This window comes from Ctenopharyngodon idella, chromosome 9 (assembly GCF_019924925.1).
Source record: "Ctenopharyngodon idella isolate HZGC_01 chromosome 9, HZGC01, whole genome shotgun sequence".
Taxonomy (NCBI): domain Eukaryota; kingdom Metazoa; phylum Chordata; class Actinopteri; order Cypriniformes; family Xenocyprididae; genus Ctenopharyngodon; species Ctenopharyngodon idella.
The window spans coordinates 26,011,957-26,038,064 of record NC_067228.1 but is presented as its reverse complement, the minus strand read 5'-3'; the positions used below and the strand labels follow the sequence as shown (position 1 = coordinate 26,038,064).

The following is a 26,108-nucleotide window of genomic DNA, read 5'->3' as shown; positions in this document are numbered from 1 at the left end:
AGTATTTATATGGTCAAAAAGTAGGATGAAATTCTTAGCTTGTAATGTAAATCAATAGCTATGTTTCCACCTATTTTTATGCACATTTTGGGATATAGTATAAATAAAGCTGGAAGGAAAAGCCAAGATGCACATAAATTCTAAAAATGTGCATAAAAAAAAAAAAATGCTCATAAACTATGATGACAGGCGCATAAACTACACATTTACCGAATAAATCCCTTAATGTGCAACAAAAAAAATCTCACATGACTTTGCCTGAGGATTTGATTGGATTAACCAGTGAATCAACTTCATTGCACAGCATCTCAAAACTTGGTTTAATCATTCTGAAATGTCTGAGCCAAAGTCTATCATCAAAATGATTTGTTTTAATTCCCTCCCAAGACGGTCTCACATGATTGCATTCCCAAACACCAGTTATCCGAACGCAAGATAACAGCGTTTACCGAGTTTTGTCTGTATGCTCTGAGACGCAAGTCTGATGTAGGAAAACATGATATAATTCCATTTTTATTACAGTCATTTTACACTAATTTCTCAGGAAGTGACGATTTTGTTCTCTTGAACACATGGGATGGAAACACTGCTTTATTTGCAAATGTTTTATGCAATATTTTGTGGATAAGTTAAATTTGCAACTTTGGATGGAAACATAGGTTAGGTTAACTTTATTGTCCAGTTTGTCACAGAGCGAAAATTTGTCTTTGACACTGGTGTCATACATATATACATAAATACATCCACATAAGTGCTTAAAAACACAACACGCATTGACAACACAAAGCAACTGAGATTTTCATTATAGTACAGCAGACTGCCACTCTTTATCTCTCAATATGTCTTATGATGCTTATTTTTATGACCAAAGCTAAGTACTTTATTGTGGGGGCAAAATATATAAAGCGATGCAATACAATGATGACTGAAAAAAAAAAAAAAAAAAAAAACTTTCCTCAAAAGCCTGATGTATCATATTTGATACATTTTTAACATGATTTTTTTTTTCTAAAAAATGATGGATAAGCAAGTAAACCTCAGTCCAGCAAGCTTTCATCAAGCATAACAAGATGAAAGTTATTAATATAGCTGCAAGCAGCGATGACGGGCCCAAGCCCCGGTGGGACTGCTACCCCAGTGGCTTCAGGGCAACTGTGCACGACGGGCAATATGCATTTAAACTGGGTAAATGTAAAATAATTATGTCAAGATATGAGACTCTTCCTGTTTCCCTTTTTGTCATTACTTTAATCGCTTGCCGTGGCAACACCATTTGAGATATCCAATATCCGTTCACAATTTAACATCTTCAATGTCTTGCCACCACGTTCAGAAAGTTTGGTGTGAATCGTATGAAACCCGTAGGTGGAGTAGTTAAAATTTAAGAGCCTTATTATTAAGGGCCTGATTATTAATCACATACAAACCTAACTATCTGACTTCCTGTTGGTCAGAGCTAATGACAGTAAATTAGAAAGTTGTCCAGCTCGATGAGAACAATATATGAACTGAGTTTGGTAACTGTAGGGAAAACTAACTTCCCACTTTTGTCAAAAGGTGGCGCTACAGAGCTCCCTCTCCATGCCCATTTTTAAGGCTTTGCTCATGTCTACTGGCTGACCACTCTGATGTGTGTGTCGAATTTCATTTAATTTGAATCATCTACGAGCCACCCAAGAATATTATTAAAGTTTTATGCGTTGCCATGGTGACATCATTTAAGACATTGAGAATTCTTTTCTACATCTGCTGTGTTTTGACATCATACTGATGAAGTTTGAAGTGAATCGGATAAAAATGAGAGGGCGATTTCAGAGCATTTTCTTCCTGCTGCCAGTTGGTGGCGCTATGACTTTGACTCAAAATAGTCAAATCCATGCGATCGGCCTCCCGTTTCCATTTTTTCACTATAAATTTGTTGTCTCGCCACGGCCAAACCGTTTGAGATATACTTATTATTACGTTTACCATGCGTACCACGACTTGAAGATGGACATTTTTAGATCTCCTCAAGTTCACACAGATGTAACCACAGGTGTAGTTCATCACATTAACTATGAACATACACTAAACGTTTCACAAGAAAGAGTCCAGATATTTTGTCCTACTTTTTTATATCCATCTATTATTTTAAAACGCATGTTTCATAATTCACAATCTTTTGTGAAATGTTTTACTTAAAGTGTGCTTGTGCTATCTTTCTTTAAATTAAATGCCACTGGCTTTGATATTTTGTTAATGCAATGACATTCATGCATTTTTAAGAATGGCTTTAGCGTTAGCAAGGCCACTGTATATTAGGAGAGAGTAGAGAGGGGAAGGAGGAGATGCACTCTAGATCTGACTATTCATCTTCATGCCCTTTAAAGAAGATGTTGGCATAGCAACCGAGTTGTAAGAGCTATGAATGAATCATTCAAGTGCAAACAAACAAAAATACATAGGGTAATATACACACAGTTTTCTGTATTTTCACCCTGAAGGGAAATACTGATGACACTATTTATGTTAAAGGCTGACTGTGTCTATGCATTCCCTTTGTCAATAGGTCGTAACAAAGCACACAGGTCATTGTGATAGTCCTGATAGAGTACGTCCTGTACTTGAATCTCTACTTGTATCACAGTCATGTCATTTGTGGAAATTGATTTCAAATGGTTTAAATGGATCTAGGTCACTAATACTAAAAAAATAAAAGCAGCTAATTTAATTTGAACAACAGGTGACTCAGAAACCGGAAAGTTACCGACATCATAGTTCTGCTACATGATCATTGTGCGTTTTTAACCCTGAAGGGGGTCTGTTCTGGGAAATAATGCACTGTAAGTCACTCTAGATTGCAGTGACGGTAATTTAATTATAGTTAATTTATGACTATGTGTCTGATTCTTTGTCTGTAGTGCATCTGAACATCATGATTCATGAAATACAGTGAGATTCATACAGATTTTGTTCTCTCATTAACAAACACTAAGTGAACTAAGTGGATATACACAGAAATCATTCTAATATGCTGATTTGATGCTCAAGAAATATTAATGTTGAAAACTGCTTAATATTTTTGTGGAAAAACATGATACTTTTTTTTTAATCAGGATTCTTTGATGAATAAAGTTCAAAAGAACAGCATTTCAATCATGACAACTTGCGAAATAGTTTTAGCATGTTAACGAATATGGCAATGTTAATGTATTTGGTCTTGTGGACTAGATCTGCTATGCTGCTGCTGTTGATGCTGCAGAGCAAGTATGGACTTGCTACTGATAGATATAGACACGCTGTTGTAAGCATGTAAGATATGCTGCTGCTGCATAAATAGACATACGTAAATCCCATAGCAGATCTAGGCAGGTGGAGCTGGGGAGGTAGAGGGTTTTAGAGGAAATCTGATTGTGCGCTACAGGACTAGCCTACATCAAACGCTGAACCAGACTACTTAAATGTTGAGCAAACAATCTTATTGGCTGCAGGATCGGCAGAGGCCAATCAGCTTGTGATATGCGGTAATGATGTGATTGCTTGCAGGTTGTATGTAAAGGACCAATCAGTCTGCGCCCTCTAGAGTTTCATGACAGAATAAATGTATTTTGCAACAGTTTAAATGTATTTACTGTCAAATTTATCAATTTAATGTCCTTGTTAAAAAAAAAAAAAATCCAAAATTTCGCTCAGACAAGAAGTGCAATCGATTTTAGCAGTCGAGCTTCCCAGGGTCAACTTGCAGGCTATCCAAGCTAACGAGACTCTAAATAGTGCTCTGTGCTCGTCTGTGCAGCCAATGACAGAACAATTAGCATTTTCGTTTGCGAAAACAAAATGACAGAGCCATGGGTGGAAACGTGCAGATTAAGGGGCGGTAATATTATAATAAGCTCCCCTTCCTACGTCACAAGGAGAGCGAAATCTGAGCGGCTCGTTTTTTCACATGCTTGCAGAGAAAGGCTTACCAAAGCAAAGTTACTGGGTTGTCCTTTTATACATTTTCTAGGTTGGTAGATGCACCGGGGACATGATTATAGCACTTAATGATGGAAAAAGTCAGCTTTTCATGATATGTCCCCTTTAAAAAGAACAATAATAATACCAAGACAGCCATTTCAGGCCTGTTCACTTGTTCTCCCAGTACTGATCTGCTGACATAAGACAAACATATTGGGACAACTATCTGTTCTTTTCAGTACAGCTGGTGTCAGAATCAAAATATATTTTCCCAAGTGTCATATTAAAGCAATTAAAGGTGATATAATATTGTTTTAAAAACAAAACTGATTCAAACTGTGCAGTGTAAAAAATTTGTTTTTCTTCAGTCAAACAGCTGTTCTGGTGGAAAGAGCCAAAAAGGACAGACACTGATGACACAGCTCAGTCATTTAGCTACTCAGTAGGAAAGAAAATGATTATATTTCACAGCAAACTGCTGGTTTAAATCAAAATCTCTTCGGGGTGCCCTGATTCCCAGAAAACACCACCACCACCACACTAAATCTCCTCATTTTCAGGACACACAATAAAGGAAAGTAAAATAAAGTCTGCTGCAACTTTTTCATTTCTCTCGTCAAAAGTCAAACCAAACCAACCAAACCACTCATTTGTGATTTTCTGTTTCAAACTGCAGTAGGATCTCATCATGTTACTTTATATTACTGTCCCAGTTACTCTATGGGAACTGAATTACTGCTTATGTAAGAGTGTAACCAGGGTATGTGGGTAACCAGGGATGCCCGCGGCTCACAAACTGGGTGTCTTACATAACACTGTGCCAATCAGACAGCTCATACACACGATGACACACAGACACACACACACATACACACATCACAGCACTGACCTGACTGTAGACAGAAAAAAAGGAAAGGAGAGATAGGCATATAAAATTAAAAGACGAAGAGAGAGGAACTGAAGAAACAAAGACAAAAGAAAAGAAAGCGAGGGTCAAATATGACTGATAAAAGGCAGTATTACAGGGTGAATCTCATTAATCATGTCAAGGACATGTATGGATTATATGTCATCCCAAAATCATAAGAAATTTTGTTTTGCATAAAGAAAATGAAGGATATTTTTTGATCAAAATATGACAATATCACAAAATTGCGATGGAAATTCAAACTAAAAATGTCATACACTGTAAAAAAATATATATTTTCATCATTTATCACAACTTTTCTTTTGTCAAATCAACTTAGATAATTAATGTGGTTCAGATAATATTTTGAGTTTCTGTTGATTAAACTAATTGCCTTCATTGTATTAACTCCAATTTTTAATTTCAATGAACTCAATTTTAAGGCAACCAGGTAACATACTTTTTTTAAGTTAAGCCAACAATTCTTTTTTTACAGTGTATATTATAAAACTATGTAGTGTTTTTTTTTTCTATAACCCAGTTAAATACAGACTTTACAAACGAAAGGTACTTCATCTCATTTTGTCTAGAATTTGATAGATGCAAAGCATAAGCTTATTCATAACAACTAAAATAGGGGTAAAAACTATTAACAAAAGTATTAATTAATTCCCCCGTTTAGCTAAATTAAACTGAAACAAGAAAACAAATTTGTACAACATGGCCATGATTTATCTGAAATGAGGGAACAAAAAAAAAAAAAAAAAAAAAAAAAAAAAAGAACTTGCCAATTCGTAGCCACAAAATAATCATTATTCATATATACACGCACATACATATAAACACACATTTAGATTTTAATTTAACTTTAAATATTTTACAAAACAGTTCTGGACCCTCAGTTGAAGGCCCTGGTAAAGACGATAAAGTATAATCTTTACTGAATGAACTACAGTATTTCATTCTCATTACTATACTGTCAAAATAAAAAGAGTGATTTATTATTTAATTTGTTAAGTATTTCTACTACTGCATTGTTAGTATTTGTTCATTTCAGATTTTTTCTTTTGATTTTGTGGTGAATTCTGTCATGTTTTTGTAAGATTAACCCTAGAAGTCAGCTCAGAACAAATGGCTGTGACAGAGAGAAAGAGTACAATGAGAGACTGACAGCACATCGCTGAAATACAAACTGAGTCTGAGAGAAAAACAGACTGTGGGTAGGAAAGGGAGGAGGGTGAATGAGAAATGCAGCAGAGATAGAGCTGTGTGAAGAGCAAACACCCCAAGTGACGCATCTGTGTGTGTGTTTGTGCCTGGCGTGACGTGGTCGGTTAAAGCCCTGTGTTTTCTCTGAATGGGATATCTGGCTGTGGAAAGCTGATCAATGGACAGAATGTATTTGGGGTAACGGTGTCTAATTTAGGACACTTCCTAGCACAGGCTCGATAAGCTAAAAATAAAGCTCAGGAAAAGTTGTTCTGGCTTGTCTGGTCATGGACTATGTCCGATTTGTTTGTAGCAGAGTCATGTGGTGTATGATCGTCAGTGTATGCGTTTGTGGAGGATTGTGAAGTCTCACTGAGTACAAATAATGCTAGTTCAGAAACACGTCATAGTGGATGGAGGGAAGCCCACATACATACGACACAGACGCTCAGACACACAATACACAAAGGTCTGTTCACACCATGTCTGATGTGACCAAATGATGCAAGTATTGGTTATTTCTATTGTTGAATATTCCAAGCAATACTGAATATTTTTAGCAGCCAAACAATTTACATCAAATCCAATGTTGCATTTTCTCCATTCTTTCAATGAATCATTGTTGTTTTTGTCACAATAAAAACAAACAAAAACAACAAATAAATAAGAAAATTAACAAACAAATAAATATATAAATATTTGATAAAATATTTACTTATTTTTGTTTTATTAGTTGTTTTTAATAAATAATATTTTTTATACAATTTTATAAGATATTATATAAAATATTGATTTTTAATATATATATAATAAATAAATAAAATACATGTTTTTATAATAAAATGCTTTTAAAAATATTTAAATAAATAAATTGCATATTTATACAAATATAAATTTATGAAAATATGTATTTATTGTATTTAAACAAAAACAAATAAAACAAACAAATAAGACAAAAAACAAGTATAAGATAAAATACTTTGCAAATAATTATGTTTAAAAAGAACAAAAATAAATAAATATTTTATGAAACATTTATTTACTTATTTTTGTTTTATTTTTTGTTTTAATAACAATATTATGTATTTATTTTATTTAAACAAAAACAAGATAGATAGATAAATAAATAAATAATAAAGTATTTATACAAATATAAATGTATTAAAATATGTACAGTATTTATTTTATTTAAACAAAAACAAGATAGATAAATAAATAAATAAAAAAAAAAAAAAAGAAAAGAAACTGGTGTCAATAGACTGTGAAGGTTCCACTGTTGTATTTAGGTACCTTGTTCAGTTCCACATATTTCTTGGCATCTCTGGCAGGATTTAGTGTAGTGCTCTTGTTAAGCAAAGTGCCTTTGGGCCCGCGAAGCTTCATCCGCTGGTGGTGGGGAACCAATGAGCCCGTCTGAGTCAGCTTACACTGGAACATTTGATGGATGAGCACGTTCTCACTTGCTGCTCAGGGGGGGAAGAGAGAGATGGAGAGAGAAAATAAACACAAGGCTACACACGTTTGGAGCTTAATTACACCAGGCGCCAGAGCTAATTGTCTCCCCTCATTTACACCATCCCCCATAAACACCCTCACAAACAACATAACAGCACCCTATTCAAATCTCAACGTGTGCACGTGCTCCTGAGTCCTGCCTCATGTCGACCTCTGACCTGCTTAACATGGGGGGAGGTGGTATACGGAGTGAGTGTGAATGACTTATAGGAAATGCACTGCAGCAGGTACGAAAGTTAAGATCACAGTTCACACGTCCACAATGTTGGGGAGTAACTTGATGCTACTAACTGATTTTGAACACTTTACATTTGTGTCATACACATAACGCTCCTCAGAGCACAAAAAACTACTGATTTTAACAGTCTAGAGTTAGAATGTTGCAAAACTACCAACTGATACTCTAATAAGCGCAGCAAAAACACATATTGGGTGAAAAAGTCCACTTGTTATTACACTTAACTATGAATAACAGTACTATTAATCAACATTTCTCTCCAATTGTTCACCATCTTAAATATTTTTCATTCAAGGCAATGCATTAACCCTTAAACGCATACCTTGGGTCTTTATCGACCGGGACTATATAATAAATAAAATTATAATAGAATGTCTGTTTTCTATTTTTTTTCTAAAAAAAAAAGAAAAAGAAAAAAAAAAAGCGTAGTATACAATTCCTGACTTTAAGTATACTAATCCAGAATTGGAATCGATTTTCGATTCCCAATCCTACTTAGAATGATATACAAGTAGATTGTTCACATGATTTTGGAAAAGAGCCATAATTTTGCCAAAAATATCACAGATAATTTTATATTCTGAAAATAATGTATACTACTGTTCAAAAGCTTGGAGTCAGTACGTTTTTTAAAAAAAGAAATTAATACTTTTATTCAGCAAGGATGCATTAAATTGATCAAAAGTGACAGTAAAGACATCTAGAATGTTACAAAATATTTCTATTTCACATAAATTCTGATCTTTTCTATTCATCAAACAATCCTGGAATTTTCTACAAAATATTTGGCAACTGTTTTCAACATTGATATTAATAAAAAAAATAAATAAATAAAAAAAAATCTTGCCAACCCCAAACAGTAGTGTATGAATAAGTGATCTCAATCCAATTGTAATTTACTCATTATGACAATTTATTTTATTGTAGTAACAATTAGTGTTGTTAAAAGTACTGACTGAAATTTTAAAAATGTGACGCTTTGAGCGTTGTTGAGCGGATTCTTAAACACCTCTGATTGGCCATTGTGTTCGCATCTCATCGGATATGTCTGTGATTGGCTACAATGATCAACGTACGGGAGCGTTTAAAAGCACATGGTAGTGTTTGAATTTGAAAGTGTTTTGAAAGCGGGAGGGGAGCGCTTGAAAGCAGGTGTCTATCAGCGAACTGGTCTGCTGATAGACACCTGCTTTCAAACGCTCCCGTGTGTATCTGTGTAAGCGCTTGGTGAAGAGTGTCATTGATGACTATTTACAATATTTTTACAGCACTGATCATTGAAGCCAATCACAGACATATCCGATGAGTCATGAAAACAATGGCCAATCAGAGGTGTTTACGAATCCGCTCAACAGCACTCAAAGCATCACATTTTTTAAATTTCAGTACCAACTAGGTACCGAATTCGGTACTTTTGACAACTCTAGTAACAATAACTATAGTAACTATTTTGAGAGGAGCTATGGTAACCATGGTAAATTTTTTGACCATATTCAGGTTTACAATAGCACAAAACTCCCAATCCTTACTTTTCATAACAAACAAGATGTTTTGGGGAAGAACATCCTTGTTCCTGTCCAATGAGCCCGTCAGGTCATAGGTCATCTGAAATAAAGGACACAAACACACATGAGTTCAGCACTAATAATAGCCTTCACTCTCAGCATGACACAGCGTGTTGACTCTCCGGAGGGCTTCTCGGAAGTGTGTGACTATTGGTTTGTGTTTGTGTGCGAGTCCCCGGCTGAGCACATGACCGTGAACTCAGCATGTGCATGTGTGAACTCGCAGTTTCCCGTAACCCACCTTGCCAGCGTAGTGAGTAACCGTAAATGATGGCCCCTGGTCTTTAGGTGGGGGGTTCCCGTTGCCATCTTTGGTTGTGAGGGAGACAGCGTCCGTACAGGAGGAATCCAGCTGTATCTGCAGTCGTTTATAAAGGTTGACTTCACATGGCCTGAGGGACTGACTCTCCTCATCAATGATGCACAGCAAACCCTGAGGCTTCTGTAACACACACAGTTACACTGAGGGCTTTTGCGGTAAAATGAGAAAGGAATAATGTACAGTAGAATGGACAATAGTGTAAAATAAACTTAAAGGTGATTAAAAATTTTAGCCTGAAGGAGTTTATTTTATGATAATGACTGGTTGACTGTACATTTTCCAGCTATTTCAAAATGAAATTATTATTTTATTATTATCTGAAAAGAAAACTATAGAGAAGACTAAAGAGAATTAAGTATCCCAGAGAGCAGAAATAAGTGTAAGAACTGTTGAAAAATCATGATAGCACAAACAAACACTGCTGAGTGTGTTATTTGTCCCTATTTTCTTAATTGTTTCAGTCCATCAAAAGAAACAGGCCTATATAAACAAGAACTGTATGAAAATCTTGTATATACATGGAAAAGTATGATGATGTTGCCATGTATTTTTTTACATGCTACTATGGTAAAATGGATAGATGACACAGACAAAACCTAAGGAAAAAACAAAACAAAACACAGAACACAAAACAAAACAACATAAAACAACAAAACATAATACAAAACATCACAAAACAAAACCACAACACTACAAAAAGCACTAAACAAAACAAAACACTAAACAAAAAACAAACAAAAGCACAACAAAAACAAATCAAAAACAAATAAGAATGACAAAGAAATGCAAAACAAAGAAAAACAAAGCAACATAAAACAACAAAACAATGCAAAACAACAAAAAGCACTAAACAAAACACTAAACAAAAACAAACAAACGCAAAATAAAAACAAATTAAAAACATAAGAATGACAAAGAAATGCAAAAAAAAAAAACACAACAACATAAAACAAAACAACAAAACAAAACCACAAAACAACAAAAAACACAAAACAAAACAAACAAAAACAAATTAAAACAAATAAGAATGACAAACAAAGAAATGCTGACCAGTTACAGGACTTAAGGAATAAACTTTTCCTTACACATTTATATAAATTTCAACCTAAAATCTTGATGTTGGGGGGGACATTCACAGCCCAAGGGATAATAAACAGTCCTTCTAAATCTTTTACAACAAATTTGACAGACTTCATGTAGCTGTTTACATGTGTGAAAGCATGAAATAGACTGCCGTAAAACCCCCTCAAATGTACACAGAATATATGTAGTGAGGTACAGCACAAATGTGTGTGTGGCGAGACAAAATGTGCTTATGTGTGCAAACCGCTGTGTCACTTGGTCTCGACCAAAATGAGAAGTCATTTCATGACTCATAAAAATGGTCACATCTGACAAACAGCTAATAGAGTCATAGTCTAAAAGATGGGCTTTATCACAACTTTGCGACACCTAAGGGAATTCAACACGCCTGGATGTGTGTTATAAAAGAGTCAGCGAGCACATCCGTTATTGAGTCAGTAAATGAAGAGACAGCAGCACCAGCAATTAAAGAGACAACAGAGGGGCTCTTGTACAGGGTCAACAGCCTCAGGGTGGGGAAAAAGCTTTCCAGCTTTCTGGAGAACTTCTTCCCTCTCTCTCCCTCCTGCCCCGGCTCTCGGAAAGCCGTTCCGACTGCGTACCTGGAAGAAGAAGTCCAGCACTGCTGTCTGGTTGCCGAGGGAGCGTAGCGTCTCCATGGCAACCCCCTCCTGCAGACATTCTTGCTGCTCTTGCTGGAAGAGCACCTCTGCTGTGTACTGCCGGATCCGCTCATTTACCATGTTAATGCACAGCTACAGACAGAAAAAAAACAGCCTTTGTTAAGCCTCTGTTCTCACAGCATATGGACACTTACTTATTAACAGAATAAAATACACTTTCACTGAAGAATTGATCAATTAGTTCATTTTTTCATGTTAATGTACATCTTCGTTGACATGTGGTCACAAACAAATGTTCCTCATCAAATGCATAAATGGGCAATTCAGCCAAGTACAGTAGGGCATGTTCCTCCTTAACTATGACTATTTATTTATTTTTTATTTTTTGGAGTAAACAAGTAATATTAAAAATAAATAAATAAAAGTGTGTAAAGTAAGAGAGTATATCTACTTTGTTTACTTGTCTACTTACAGTGATACAGAATAATTCTGTCAATTTTCTAGAAGTAACTTCCACCACCAAGTCATTATTGTGGGTTTGTTTGTGTGTATGTATGCATGTACGCTCTAAAAAATAGCTGTAAAAAAATCTACAATTTACACAGTAAAATTCTGTTTTCCATTGAAACAGTAATATACCTTAAAACAATGCATTCTGGTTAATATTATCTGTCATTTTCGAGAAAGTAACCTACGCCAGGTCCGAAATCAAATACTTCTCTACTATATAGTACATGAAAAACAGTATGCGAACAGAGTAGTATGTCTGAATTCATAGTATTCAAAAAAAACAGTAGGCGAAAAGTACCCAGATGACTTACTACTTCCGGCGAGATTCTGAAGTCTGCATACGATGGACACTTTACTATCCCATGAGGCCACGGGAGAGGATTTGTAAATAGAGTTGAAGGGACGTAACTGACGCTAGTAGGTCATGTGACAGTAACAACATAGCGGATGTAGTACGTCCAAATTCATTCATACTACACGCATTCGTACTATATAGAACGTACTTTTTCAATGGTCGTGAAGTACATTTAAACTCAAATGTAGTACCTACAACAGTACACGATTTCTGATGCAGCTCTATAGGCTACTTTCTCGAAAATGACAAATAATATTACCCAGAATGCATTGTTTTTACGGTATATTACCGTTTCAATGGAAAACGGTATTTTACTGTGTACAATTGTTTCGTTTTTTTACAGGTATTTTTTTTAAAAGTGATACGTATGTATGTATTTATTTATTTATTTATTTATAGTTTTTGAAAAAATTTCAAATGTACAGCTTGACTAGAAATGGCGCTTGGTAAAAACATTCTCATCTGTTCTGATGTGTCTTGATTTTTTTCTTTTTCTTCACACATTACATGTTTTATATTTTGTCTCAAGCTCTTAACTAACACCGTTTTCTTTAAGTACAGTAACTTTATTGTGTGTTGAGGTGGAAATGATGCCATTGCATATAATTAGAATATATTACTATAAATACAGTTTGTGTTAAAATACAGTGGATGGATGGATGGGAAAAAATTATATTTTTTTTTCATGCATTATTTAGACCAGTTTATTTAGGCTACGTTTCTACATGACAACAATGTACTTAAAATGGAAAAGATTTTCTTTTGTGTTTTTCGCATACAGACGACAATGTAGTCAAAACAATCCCTGTTCACAAGGATCCGTGAAAACGTCTAAAACGCTGTTACACTGCCAGGCCAGTAGTTGGCGATGTCACTTTATGAAGAAAAACTATGCGCCTACAGACTGAACATGTAATATGCATGCATATTATTTACATGGGGACGATAATGGTATCGTATTCAAAAACGTGCACTTTGAAACCTGTTTTCAAAACTTGCGTTTTCAAGCCCCCCCAAATGCCGTTGTCATGTAAATTAAACGTTTTCTGTTTTTAGTCGAAAACAGTGTTGTGAAAACGACCCCTAACATTAGTTTAATATGTCTTTTTTGCTTGTTTGTTTCATAGTTTAAGATCTGGGCCTGAGACCAGAGTACCAAGTATAAAAACTATTTTTAAACATTCAAATTCAATAAAAAAGATATGATTCTGTACAAAAGGTATTACACACTGTTTATGGGGCTATATATGGATACTGGTTATTGGAAGCAAGCACGTGTTTTATCAGGAAAAACAAAGCTTACACTTATGAAGTATATTTAGCATTCCACATAATTTCCAAACAATACCTATATGACAGGCGGCTTTGTCTGCACACAAAGAGCTGGCATGCACGTTAATTACCTCTTCGCCTGGGCTCTTAACGAACATGGCTGTAATAAGTGCTCCATGTTAACCCCTCGCACTCATTCACTCACAGTTCCGCACACTTCAGTGAGCAGGTTTATTCCAGGAATTCATCCTAACATTCCAGTTACCGTTAAAGACTCATTTACATCATCATTTATCACTGTAATCCTGCCGAGATGAAAGTTAAAAACAAGGAACCCTAATGGAAGGGTGTCCAAAAAGCCAAAACAGGAACCACAGTGGGAATAAGATACATGCAAAGTGCTTAACACTACACAGGAACCCATAAAAGCTTTTCCATGTGGACAAAAGGTACAATTTCTGATGGAAAAAAAAAAAAAAAAAAAAAGTAGATGTGGCTTTTCCCCCCAACAAAAGAATTCCTCAGCCACACTTCAACTTCAAACCATCTTGCTGTTGATTTAAGATATGTTTTTAATAGCTCTCTCAAAAGATCTTAGGTCATATATGATGGAGCTGTTTTGATACTGACGATCAAAAATCTATCGGAGGGAAGTATATGGCACGGCTGCATCAACATAGGCGTCTTCCAAGTTTAATGTGGCAACACACACTGGATGAAGTACAAACAGCAACAGTAGAAGCAATGGAGAGGAAAGAAAACAAGCATTTTAGAAAAGCTCATCAACTCCTCATCATGAGGTTTTACAGCACTACGGGATGTCAAAGGGAAGACTGCCCAAGCGCTGACACAAATTCAGCACATATCGTGAAAGGAAACAGATCAGAGCAGAGATGAAGAGCTTGGAGAAAGAGAGGGAGAATTCCAGAGCACTGAGCTTTTTTGCTCATCCATGGAGAAAAGATCTCGAATGTAGGAGCATAGAGGAACATCGTACCAAAACAAGACAACATATACCCAGAAAAGATACAACACTGTCTTAATAAATGATATCTTTCTGATATCTTACAGTTACACAGCCAGACCACTAAATATTACATACAGTCTGATCGAAGAACCGACCTCAAAAGGCCCGATAAAGATAACTAGAACTATATTTGCGTCCACACCAACGAATGATGGCCTAACTTCTCCATAATGTTGTCTGCCATTTTAAATGCAGACAAAATGTGCCATTTTGAATTCTGATTGGCTGTCAGTGTTTTATCATTCAACAGCTGAAAAATAATTATTCTGAACGTGATCCCAATGATATTGTTTCTCTATATTGTTATCGTTATGGCTGTGGTGTGGCCAGTGCTACTCTTTTATATTTAGAACAATTTTTAGAACTATATCTTTGTCGTTATCTTTATAGTTATCTTCTTGGTGTGAACGGGCCTTTAGGCAGAGACCATTTGATGGACTGGTAAAACGATTGGTCACAGTTTAGTTTTGTTTTTACATGCTGTACCCTTATGCTGTGTTGGAAATCCTTTACCTAATTTGGTGTTCCATGTCAAAAATGGCAGGCCTTTTACATTGCTTGTAAATCTCTCATGCTATATTATCACCAAATTTGTTTTCCTTCAATTAGCATGTTTTGTATTTCTTTTTGGAAGTGATTTACCGTAGGCCTCTTTGATCTGAACTCATGCACCTCTGTGTTTGAGTGAAAATCTGAAAAAAAAAAAAAACATGAGGTGCATGAGCTCAGTTTGAAAAAAAAATTGAATGAAAACAAGTTGATAAAAAGACTGAATCCAATATTTGGCAATAACATAGCATAACAAGAGATTTACAAGCAATGTTTTGTAGGGCGCTCAACACCACAAGGTCAAACCTCTACCCCAAAAATGCACAAAAATGATCAAAACAATACAAAATAAATAAATAAAAATGACTGTCTGTGTGTGCAAATTCAGTAAGTTTTAGTCCAATGCGATAACATTAACTGACGAGACACAATATAAGGGTTACGGGCGAGTGATATCCAAAATAATACATCAGTGTGGAATAGGAATATGATATCAAAATTTCACTACACGATTATTGTGTCTAAATGAATTCACTTTAACAGTATTATTGGGATTTCTATAGAAAAGAAGGAGAATTATATTAGTCAAATATTAAAGGAACACTCCACTTTTTTTGAAAATAGGCTCATTTTCCAACTCCCCTAGAGTTAAACAGTTGAGTTTTACCGTTTTCGAATCCATTCAGCCGATAGCACTTTACGCTGCGTAATATCATTGCGCCTGCTGCACCCATGGTACGGCAGCAAAGTTCCTTGATTATTACGCCAGAATGAGAGTATAGTTCCTAGCCATATCGGCCTAGAAAATCGCAACTTTTCATTTTCCAGCGGTCTTGGTACACGATGTAACTGCAGAAGAGTCAAGTTTTAAATAGGAAAAATATCGAAACTCTTTGGTCATTTTTGTGCGAGATGCTAACGGTCTCATCAGATTCAATGAACTATGCTAAGCTATGCTAAAAGTGGTTCCGCCAGACCCGGAGATCGGCTGAATGGATTCGAAAACGGTAAAACTCAACTGTTTAACTTTAGGGGAGTTGGAAAATGAGCCTATTTTCAAAAAAAGTGGAGTGTTCCTTTAAGAAGAATTATATCAGAAGAATTATATCAGTCAAAATATGAGTGTAGGGAGGTGTTGAGTTTGTAACATAACTGTATAAAAGTGTACAAGAAGAACTTACACTTAATATTCAATATTATTGATTTGACTGCACTGACGCTATTGCATGAGAACTGAACTGAGCTGGACGATGACATCACTGTTTCTATAGAACAGCTTTATAGATTAAATGAACTTATTAAATAATTGATGATCTTTACAATGGAACAACACTGAACTGACTTCAGCTGAATTTTGCATCACTGAATCATTTTCCTGTTATCACTGTAAAGCTGCTTTGAATCAATCTGTATTGTATAAAGCACTACATAAATAAAGGTGACTTGACTTATTGTTGATCTACACTTCCTGCATACTGGGAGTCTAAAAACCTGTCTTCATTTTTGAATCCAAAAAAACTCCCACACTGGTGCGATAACTTTTCTCAGTTGTGGGTAGAGAAGCTCTTCCAACATGATTTTGTGTGGCAGTAGTAACTAAAAATGTGTTGTCTTCTTTTGTGTTAATGTGCAATACCACCACCTACTATGTCGGAGTTTAAACCAAATAGTTAGTAGCACTGGATTATTTACAATATCAGATGTGTAGTATTACACCCTGGTCTCATTGTTAATATAGGTATAAATACGCAACTTTCAAAGACACAAAACGTACATTTTTGTACGTTTAGAAGGGTGCTGAAACATACCATATTGACGTATTTATAGCACTAAAACGTAAATATACTTATGTTTTTTCGCTGAAAATATTTATGAATCTTTCATGTCATAAAGATATATGTATAATTTGCCTATAATTATTATCGTTTTGTAGATAAATGTAAGATCCCTAAACCCCATCCCGAAACTAAACATACCCATTTTATACAGAATGTTAAAAGAATAAAACATAATGGAAAGAAATGTGTAGGAAAATGACAATTTCAGTAAAAATATAACATTAAAATGATATTTTGAGCTGCTAATCTTACACCTACCGTTAAACCTACCCATAACCATTTCTTAAAACTATACTGTTATAAATAAAAGAATAACAGACAAACAAGCGTAATCACAATAATTTATTTATTGCGAAAATGTCAAAAGTGGTACCAAAAGTACTTCAAATGATGATGAGTTGAATTCGCAGTCCTCTCTGGCGGTTTTTTTATAGGGTACAGAGCAGAATTTAACTTATTAATCCATGAAAATACATAAGTACATTTTAGTGCTATAAATACGTCAATATTGTACGTTTTTGTGTGTATGAAAGCATAAGTAAATGTACGTGTGGAAAATACACACGTATTCTCATGAGATCACGTTGAGTATTAACATATCAATATTTAATTTTTTAAATATCATGGCCATCATCAATACTGGTACATTGTGACACTCCTACTGAGGAACAAAACATTCAATAGTGGCATAGTGGTTTCAGTAATTAGATATTAAGAAAACACTAAAGAAATGATTGAAAAGTATTTGTAGACTTCAGGATTTCAATCAGACCCAATTCTGAGACTTATATCATTATACCTAGTAGGCATTAAATACCTAGTTTGTGCTCCTTAATCATGGTCACTCGCCCCTTATTTGTGTTTTCTCTCATTCTTGTGACCTTGAAAGGTCAAGGACCGTAAATCTCTTTTGACATGTGGATTAAAGGTGTATACTATTTAGGAGACAAGCAATCGACATCTCGCTGTCTCGTTAGCATTCTCCAACCTGTCGCGCACACCAACATAAGGAGATCTCCCAGGGGATTGTGGGTAAGCACTTATCTCTTCTAGCACCAGCCCTGATTTACACCTTGTCCAACACTGTCAAGGAAGATATCCAGGAATGGGACACACACACACACACCCCTACCTGTCTACCTCTCAGCAGTTGTCAAGATGGATATCTGGAGAACAGATCCACACACAGACACAAATAAAGGCCCTCATCTAGATGGGGACAGACCCTCAGAAACAAAGACAAATCAAGACAAATGTTCGGTGTGATAAACATTTTGGTAACACTTTATTTTACAGTGTCCTTGTTACTACATGAAGTTACTATAATATTACTATAGCAATTACATAGTAATTACATAGTAGCTACTATGATACAGGTAGTTACTATAGTAATTACTATAAATTGTGCAAAATTACATGCAACTAACCCCAAACCCTAATCCTAAACCAAACCCTATAGTAAGTACATGTTGTTAATTATTATTATTCAGTATCTAAATGTATAACTACACTGTAGCATGTGCACCTTAAAATAAAGTGTAACCAACATTTTAAATGTAACTGAATGACTGTTAATGTATCTGTTCGGAGCCATAACATTCGTATGCATATGTCAATGTGACAATTTTATTTTATTTTATTGTTTTGTCCCCCACGGAGAGGTATTTTAATCTCTTTCCCATCACACTGTGAAGAAAATGGCCAACCAACAAGATTCACACTTTTGGTCACAAGCTGCAGTTGTTACATAAAACTATAACCGTTTCTCAATTCCAAGAATGCATATAACGGACTTGCAGTTTTTCTGGAGACCAGCCTTGCCAGGCTACCTTGAAAAAACGAACTCAGAAAGACACAAGGACACAGAACGCATCCTTGTGAGAATTGAGATTGAGAGGTTCGACTCTCTTTTCTCTGCACTCTTGTATTTGTTGTTGTTTGATAAACATCACAGTGAGTACAAAAATCTGAACAGCTGTTTGAAAGGCTAATTTGAAAGAAACACTGCTCGATTTCCTTTCTTCTCTGACAAGTGGGCATCATAAATGAAAAGTTGCGCAGCTCTTTGTGTACTGGGGTAACCGGGGTATTTATGCTTTTCTATATGCACCATCTACTGTCAGAAAATGAAATTGCATTGTCATTTTCATTCAGCCCATCTGCGTTTTTTTCACTTTGGTCTGAACAGACAAATCACATGTGAAAATTGAACTGAATTTCATGCAGAAGACTTGTGTTAATGTGAACAGCCATTAAGCTTGTCTTATCATGCCATACCTTGCTTAGGGCTCTATGATTTCCACGATGCAGAAAATGCAGACAGAATCAATGAATTCCTACAGTATGCATGTCTCTTTGTGAATGAGTGGCACAGTTTTGTCAAAGTTTTATGAATTCCATTGATTACACATCCTTTTTGATTATTAAAATTGAATTAAACAAGACAGAGAGAGCATCTTATACCAGCCAAAGCTGGTCTAAAATAGCTGAACACTTGACCAGCTGGCCAAAAAGCTAAACCAGCCAAGACCAGCTCAATCCAGTTGTTTTAACAGTTGGAAGTGGATGAAAGGAGCTCAGAAAGGAGTAGCTATATATTAACCATTAATGCACAGTACCTCTAATTTACCTCATTCATCCTCCCTATAGAGTCTATAACAACAATGACATTGGATGGCGCCAAATCCAGGCTGATGGTTAATGGGACAAAACCAAGTGTGCACAGAGACTTCTTTGTGTCTGGTGCCAAGGGTTCAGCTGAGGAGAAAACACCCACCCCTCACACGTAAACCTCATCTGTCCAGTACAAAAACACAGCTCACACAGTACACATGGTTGCTGAAAATTCTGGGCAGGGGGGCGGCGGTGAACACGTGGCGTCTTAGCCTTCAGTCAGACATTTGTCTGTCTCCAAAACACTAAAATAACACAACTCAGAGTCTTGACAGCAGCTGCAGCAGCAGCTTTATTTCACACTAATCTTTTGATGAACGTATATAATACTTATGAACCTATATAATGCATATGGAACACCCAGCTATGCGCCTGGCTTCGGCTCCAGGCTTTAGTTCAAAATGAAACAGCTCTGTGAAGTATGGCCACAACAAATGCACCAATGGTTTCATAACAAGTTGAATTATCACTCTATTTCATCTCAACCAACAACTCTGGGACGTATTGAAACAATCTGAGTTTATATCAGGAGTTAAGTATATAAGCTCTGTACGGAAAGAAAAAAGGAAGGAAAGTTGCTCTTTTGACTACTGCCTACATATGCAGCTGTCTTCTAAGGCAGCATCCCAATTGAAATTAAATCTAATTTATGACTGATTAGAATGCTCTACATGTGTTAATAAAAATGGTTACATAGTAAGTTTTAAACTATTATTCAGTGATATCAGTATTTTCATAATCAACATTAGCAGATGTAAACATATGTAGCAGATCTTTGCTGACATCTAAACAGGTAATGTTTACGTTTGCTAGTAGCCTTCTACACCCACCCGGTATGTTCAAAACCATAGCGCTTTCCCCCCAGCTTTTCTCAGTGTCATGTTTTCGAAGACATGCTACTCAAGCAGTTGTGTTGTTGCAACACTTCCACGTGCCGTTCCGCCATCTCCGGTGTCCTACGGACCCATACAGCAGCTGGTTTCTCATCGCGATTTCAAAAGTGCTCTCATCCACTTCTCTCATTGGCTGTCGTTAAAGAACTGACAATCTTCCCGATTTAAAATCCTAAATATTAAACATGTTTGATAAAAATCAGGGTGGCCCCAATGTGTCCGTGAACAGATTGGGAGGTTAAAAATTCGTTTTTTATACGCCTCACATTACCGGATAATATGGGCGGAACATCGGAACCGACCAATCTCATGGACGTGTTTTTTTCTCTTATTCTCGGGAGGGAATCGGGCATAAATCGGCCTGAAACTGCTGTAGTCTGAGCCTGGCTTGAGGTGAATGTTGAGACAGAAGCGTCCACTCGGTGGCAATACTCACAGATTGATGTGATGTACTGTGCAGTTGTCGAAGAAGAGTGTAGAAAGAGCGATACAAAATCAACATGTACTGCGATATAAATCAACATGCAGAAGAGGTTTTTTCTATCCTTCCAAGCGTACGTCCTGTAAGTGACACGAGACATCTAGTAAAGTATAAAAAGCAATTGTACTGCACATGTGTCGAACTCATCCATCCATGCTCACTTTGAAAGCTGTGCGGACACGACTGTGCGTGAAATGGAGGGCAACATGGAAAACTAAGGGCATTTTCACACCTGGCTCATTTAGAGCGTTTGTTTCAGAACCTGGTGTGTTTTCTTCCTTAGTTCGGTTATTTTAGGCATACGTGAACATGGCAATTGCGCTCGGATTTGCACCTAAATAATTGGTCCGAGATTGCCTGAACAAGTTGGTCTCGGCCCGATTGAAAGCGAACTCTGGAGCTGATCGCTTGTGGTGAGAAAGCAATCCGACCCAACACACCAATAAAGCAGGCTGACCAATGAGAGGAGAGTTTACTCGCACTTGACTGGTATTAACTAATTTTGGTCCAATTAGACATGTTGCCTTTTGAAAGCGAACTGAACCGAGAAGAAATCGCAACATTGTAACAGTTTTGATCCTTGTTTTGGTACAAAGCAAACAATCTACAGGTGTGAAAATGCCCTAAGTATACTCGGGCCTTTAAAATACGGTCTACAGTGGCAGCTCGCACAGCTCTAGAACAGAGCTATAAAGTCAGAACAACTACCTGTCTCATTTAGAGTGAAATACTTTTGTGGTGGGGAGAAAAAAAAAAAAAAAAAAAAAAAACAGTTCCTCAGAGGAACATCCTGTATATTGTTAAGTCTAAAAAAGCCATAGCCCAAGGCAGGAACATGCTGTGAGATAGGTTAGTGCTTTCCGCTGTACGGGAAACAGAATCATGAGCATGATGCCTTGATTCCCACTGGTCTGTGGCTCATTGGGAGCTTCACATCAAACCCAGTGCAGACCAGCAGAAGGTTTAGGAGGCCCAGACTCCACAGTGAGAAGATAGGGACAAGCAGCTTGTGTTCTTCAGAGTCAGATGAAGAGCCAATCTCTGAACAGGCTGCACTTAGGAAGGTGGCTGTAATATAAGCCTCAGTTGTTTTATATTATAATGAATGAAAGAACCTTTCGAAAGGTCACGGTCAGATGTTAAAAGTGTAATTATCATTATCATCATCACATCTGTGCTGTCTCTACTTACCTGTTCATAACCATTACGCTGGAATTCCTCAAAGCCAAATATGTCCAAGACGCTTATCTCAAGGGCAGGATCTCTGTCAAAACAGACAGGAACATATTTCAGGATTGTAGAGGGGAGGGAGTGGTTTAAACTTTGATTGGTGATCTGAAGTCAACAATTTGTCTTGGGTGAAAAGAACCATAGCTTAAGTGCAAAATTTTTCTAATATAAAAAGCAGTTAAATACTTAAAGGTCACTGACAAGAAAAAAAAAAAAAAAAAAGGACATGCAGGTTTTTACAAGAAACAAAAGGTTATGTCAAAACAATTCTGTCATAATTTACTGTTACACTGCATCTACACCAGAAGCATTAGGCGTTGTTTGAAGTGTCAAAAACTGCCTGACATGTCAGAATGTTCCCTGACACCAACCATTCAGCAGTGAGACCAGTGGCCAGTTGCATAAACTGCTTAGACTAGTCTTAAAAGTTAGCACTGTACTGTGGTCATCACGGTTGAAACCATCACACCCTCAACGACCCGTAATAATCATTCTCACATGCATGTCGATGAACATTAGCCTAATCCAAAGCGCCCACTGAACTGCTGACCAGGACACAGCAGGTCAAGCCTGCTTTGCCAAGTTATTGATCACACTTTAGAACAGTAGGAGAGACCTTCATTTCCTTACTATGCTAATGGTAAACCTTTCACCTTTTGTAAACAGATTTCAATGGATTTGACTGTGAGAATTATTCCTTTAGCTCAATCCATAAGTTGGTAAGATTTTTTAATGTTTTTGAATGAAATCTCTTATGTTTAAGACTGCATTTATTGGATAAAAAAGTAAAATCAGAAATAGTGTGAAATAATATCACAAATAAATTTTAATTTATACAACGGTTTGTTCTGGTTCTTGAATGATTGGCTGAGAGGTCTTTCCAACCATGCAATATTCTACCAGTTTCGCCATGGGAACCGTTTCACCATTTGAATCACTCCGCTTTCAGCATTCTCACAGTGAGTGTCATGGCGGGCGAGCAAAGCCTCCATATTTTTATAGACACTACTGTTAGTTTTTTTTTTTAGGCGAGAATGTAGTTGTTTAGACCTCAGATATGCGATTTATATGTAAACATAGCGCCTATTTGAAATTTTGTTTAGATGCTTTCGGAGATGTGAGCTCCAGGCCGTCAGCGACCGTTCAGCACTCATGTACCCACAGAGAACAGCTTCATTTCAGCCAGTCCTTCGGGAATTTGCCGCTGGCTCTTATGTAGATAGTCTTTAAACATGAGGTATAATTCGTTTTGGGTATATCAAACGGTCAGTCTTTGGTCTTAATAAAGGTGGGGTACACTGTTTGGAAGTTAGTTGGGCTGATACCAGCACCAAACGTCTAACCAATTAGCATTAGGGGGCATATGATGATCGTGGGGACAGAACGAGCAAGAGGGAGATTTGAAAAAAAAAAAAAAAAAAAACGCAGAAAGAGAAATGAGACAATACAAAAGAGCTCAAAAGAATATCACTGGAATGAAGGTTTATGACTTGGCAAGTGGTTTAGGACCTGCGCTAATATTAGAAAACCTTTCCAGCGCTGGAGAGAGCTAAGCGGGAAGGGCTGAAAACAGATCTGGAGGCCGCTTTCATTGATTGTCTGGAGCTGCTGTGCTGTTGCCGGTTAACAACAAACTCTTGTTTGTATTTACTCTTGTGTACTGTACGTTCATTTTCTGTGCTTCCTTGTCATTCGTTCATCAACTGCGCTTTATTTTTCGTGAAGCATTATTTTGTTGCACGTCAGTTGTGATACACAGACATCCACTCTTGTATTGCATGTGTAACAATGGCCAGATAGTGAGAGTTTTGCAGTTAAACTACTGCACACTGACGACCGCTAGAGAATGTGGTGTTTAGCGTCATTGTTAGTGCGCTCGCCTCGCATGCCAGATGTGGATGGGCTGGGGTTCGAGACCAACTCAGAGCAGGGTGGTTAGGATTGTAGAATGAGTTTTGGAGGTGGAGCAATGAAGAGAGGGGTGGGTTTGTTTGGGTTGATTTTAAATATCAACAATGTCCAACAGCGTTTTTGAAAAAATGGATACCCCACCTATAATCTATTACTTGTTCCAGAGCTACTAGATTTGGCTTAAGGGCTATATTAAGTTTCATAACTTTAGATTTACTTTAAAATTAAATCCTGTACTAACTAGAGCGCCTATTTTGTACGTTTGACTGAACTATTTGCTTGTGTTTATTTCCTATTTTACTTCTTATACTGTTATAATGGCTATTGTTGTTAATTTAAATATTATTGTTCAATAATAATATTTTATATAAATAACATGCCATATTTTTGGTATGGAGAAAGAGTCCGTTAGTGATTTTGACTTCAGTGAAAGTTACATTAATACGCCATTAGATGGCGGCAAAAACTGTCTTTATGAGTGAGTCAGTTGCAGACTTTTATATGGAAATGGTCTGAAACAAGGACGTTGTTTTTACTTTAAACATCTTACGAGATGCAACTGACAAATGCATTGACTAGTGCTGTCATTGGAAATCCTCTTAAATGTTAAAAGGACAAAGACAAAGATATTGCTTTCCTCAGTGGACATTCAAACTGATCTTGTGATTATGAATATAAGATTGACCTGGAGAATATCAGCTAGATGCAGGTAATGCACTCGCTTAGTCGATCTCTCTCTCATAATACTCTAGTTCTTCATTACTAGTTCTAAAGTGACATTTTAGAATTAGTAACAGAGGCTTGGGCTCAACTGTTAAACTGTCAACTTGAGATTTGAATCTAGATTGAATCTAGAATCTAGATTTGAAGGAAGTAGTTCCTCACAAAAGAGGGTTTTTAAAGACAATCCGTTGTTGTTTCTTATATATTTACACACTTGTGCTGTTGAACTGTTCTATAAACGCAATATCACACTCGTAGCCGTGTGATATGGTTCTATATCAGCACGGCTGTGATTACCTACAGCCGAATCACAGCCATGCTGATATAGAGCGATATCGCATGGCTACTCATGTGATATTGCTCAAATTTTTCAAAATGAAATTTATTTCTGTGACAGTAAAGCTGATTTTTTTTTCTTCAACATCATTACCCCAAGTCTTCAGTGTCACATGATCCTTCAAAAATCATTTTAATATGCTGATTTGGTACTCAAGAAACATTTATTATTATCAATGTTGCTTAATATTCTTGTGGTAACAGTGATTCTTGTTTATAAGTATTTGATGAATAAAAAGTTCAATATAAAAGTCTTTAATGTAACTTTCGGTCAACTGAATGTGTCTTTCTGAATAAAACTAATTTAAATGATATAAAATGTCAAATATATGTTCAAGTCAGGTAAGAAATATTAACTGGGCGTTAAATGTTTATAATTCATTCGCCACTGAGAAAAAGTAGTTTTGGATCCTGCATACAGCATTAGAGAAGCTGCCAATTGTTTCTGCATATTCGCATGTCTTCAAAGATGAAAATATGCTCAGTGTGTTTTTTTGTAAAGGACAGTGAGGCATGTGAAATTGTGTGGAATGATGAGTCACTGTGACTTGTCTATGTGTGAATACAAACATACTTTGGAAATTTCTGTTTAGCCGTGAGATACCTTTCTCATAATGCAATGCCAGTGCAGTGGGTGTGTTCGCCTGCTCGTACGCTACTGGTTGTCGCTTACCGCCAGGTGCTCCGAAATCTTGCATTCACTATGTAAACTATTCAAAAACTTCACTGTGACCTCTTGTTTTGACTGATGTTAATCACAGAAGGTCTCTGCGTGTTTCTACTAGTCACAGCTGAGTGTGCTCTGCAAGCTGTTGAGACTGTACAGATCAATAGCTGGTAAGCAGCACTGAAATCATATGTACACTAAAATGAGACTCTACTTTAGAACAATGAGGGAACAATGTTTAA

General features: G+C 36.4%; 1 protein-coding gene across 4 annotated transcripts in view; it reads right to left on the bottom strand.

Moving 5' to 3' along the window:
• myo16 (myosin XVI) overlaps positions 1–26,108 on the bottom strand; it is a 236,762-nt gene that overhangs the window by 56,027 nt on the left and 154,627 nt on the right. For all 4 annotated transcript variants that reach the window (XM_051904891.1, XM_051904892.1, XM_051904889.1 and 1 more), the window contains exons 21-25: positions 22,191–22,263; positions 11,381–11,533; positions 9,615–9,815; positions 9,338–9,413; positions 7,346–7,518 (exon numbers count right to left, since the gene is read on the bottom strand). In XM_051904891.1, coding sequence (XP_051760851.1) covers positions 7,346–7,518; positions 9,338–9,413; positions 9,615–9,815; positions 11,381–11,533; positions 22,191–22,263 — 676 coding nt within the window. The remainder of the gene's footprint in view (positions 1–7,345; positions 7,519–9,337; positions 9,414–9,614; positions 9,816–11,380; positions 11,534–22,190; positions 22,264–26,108) is intronic.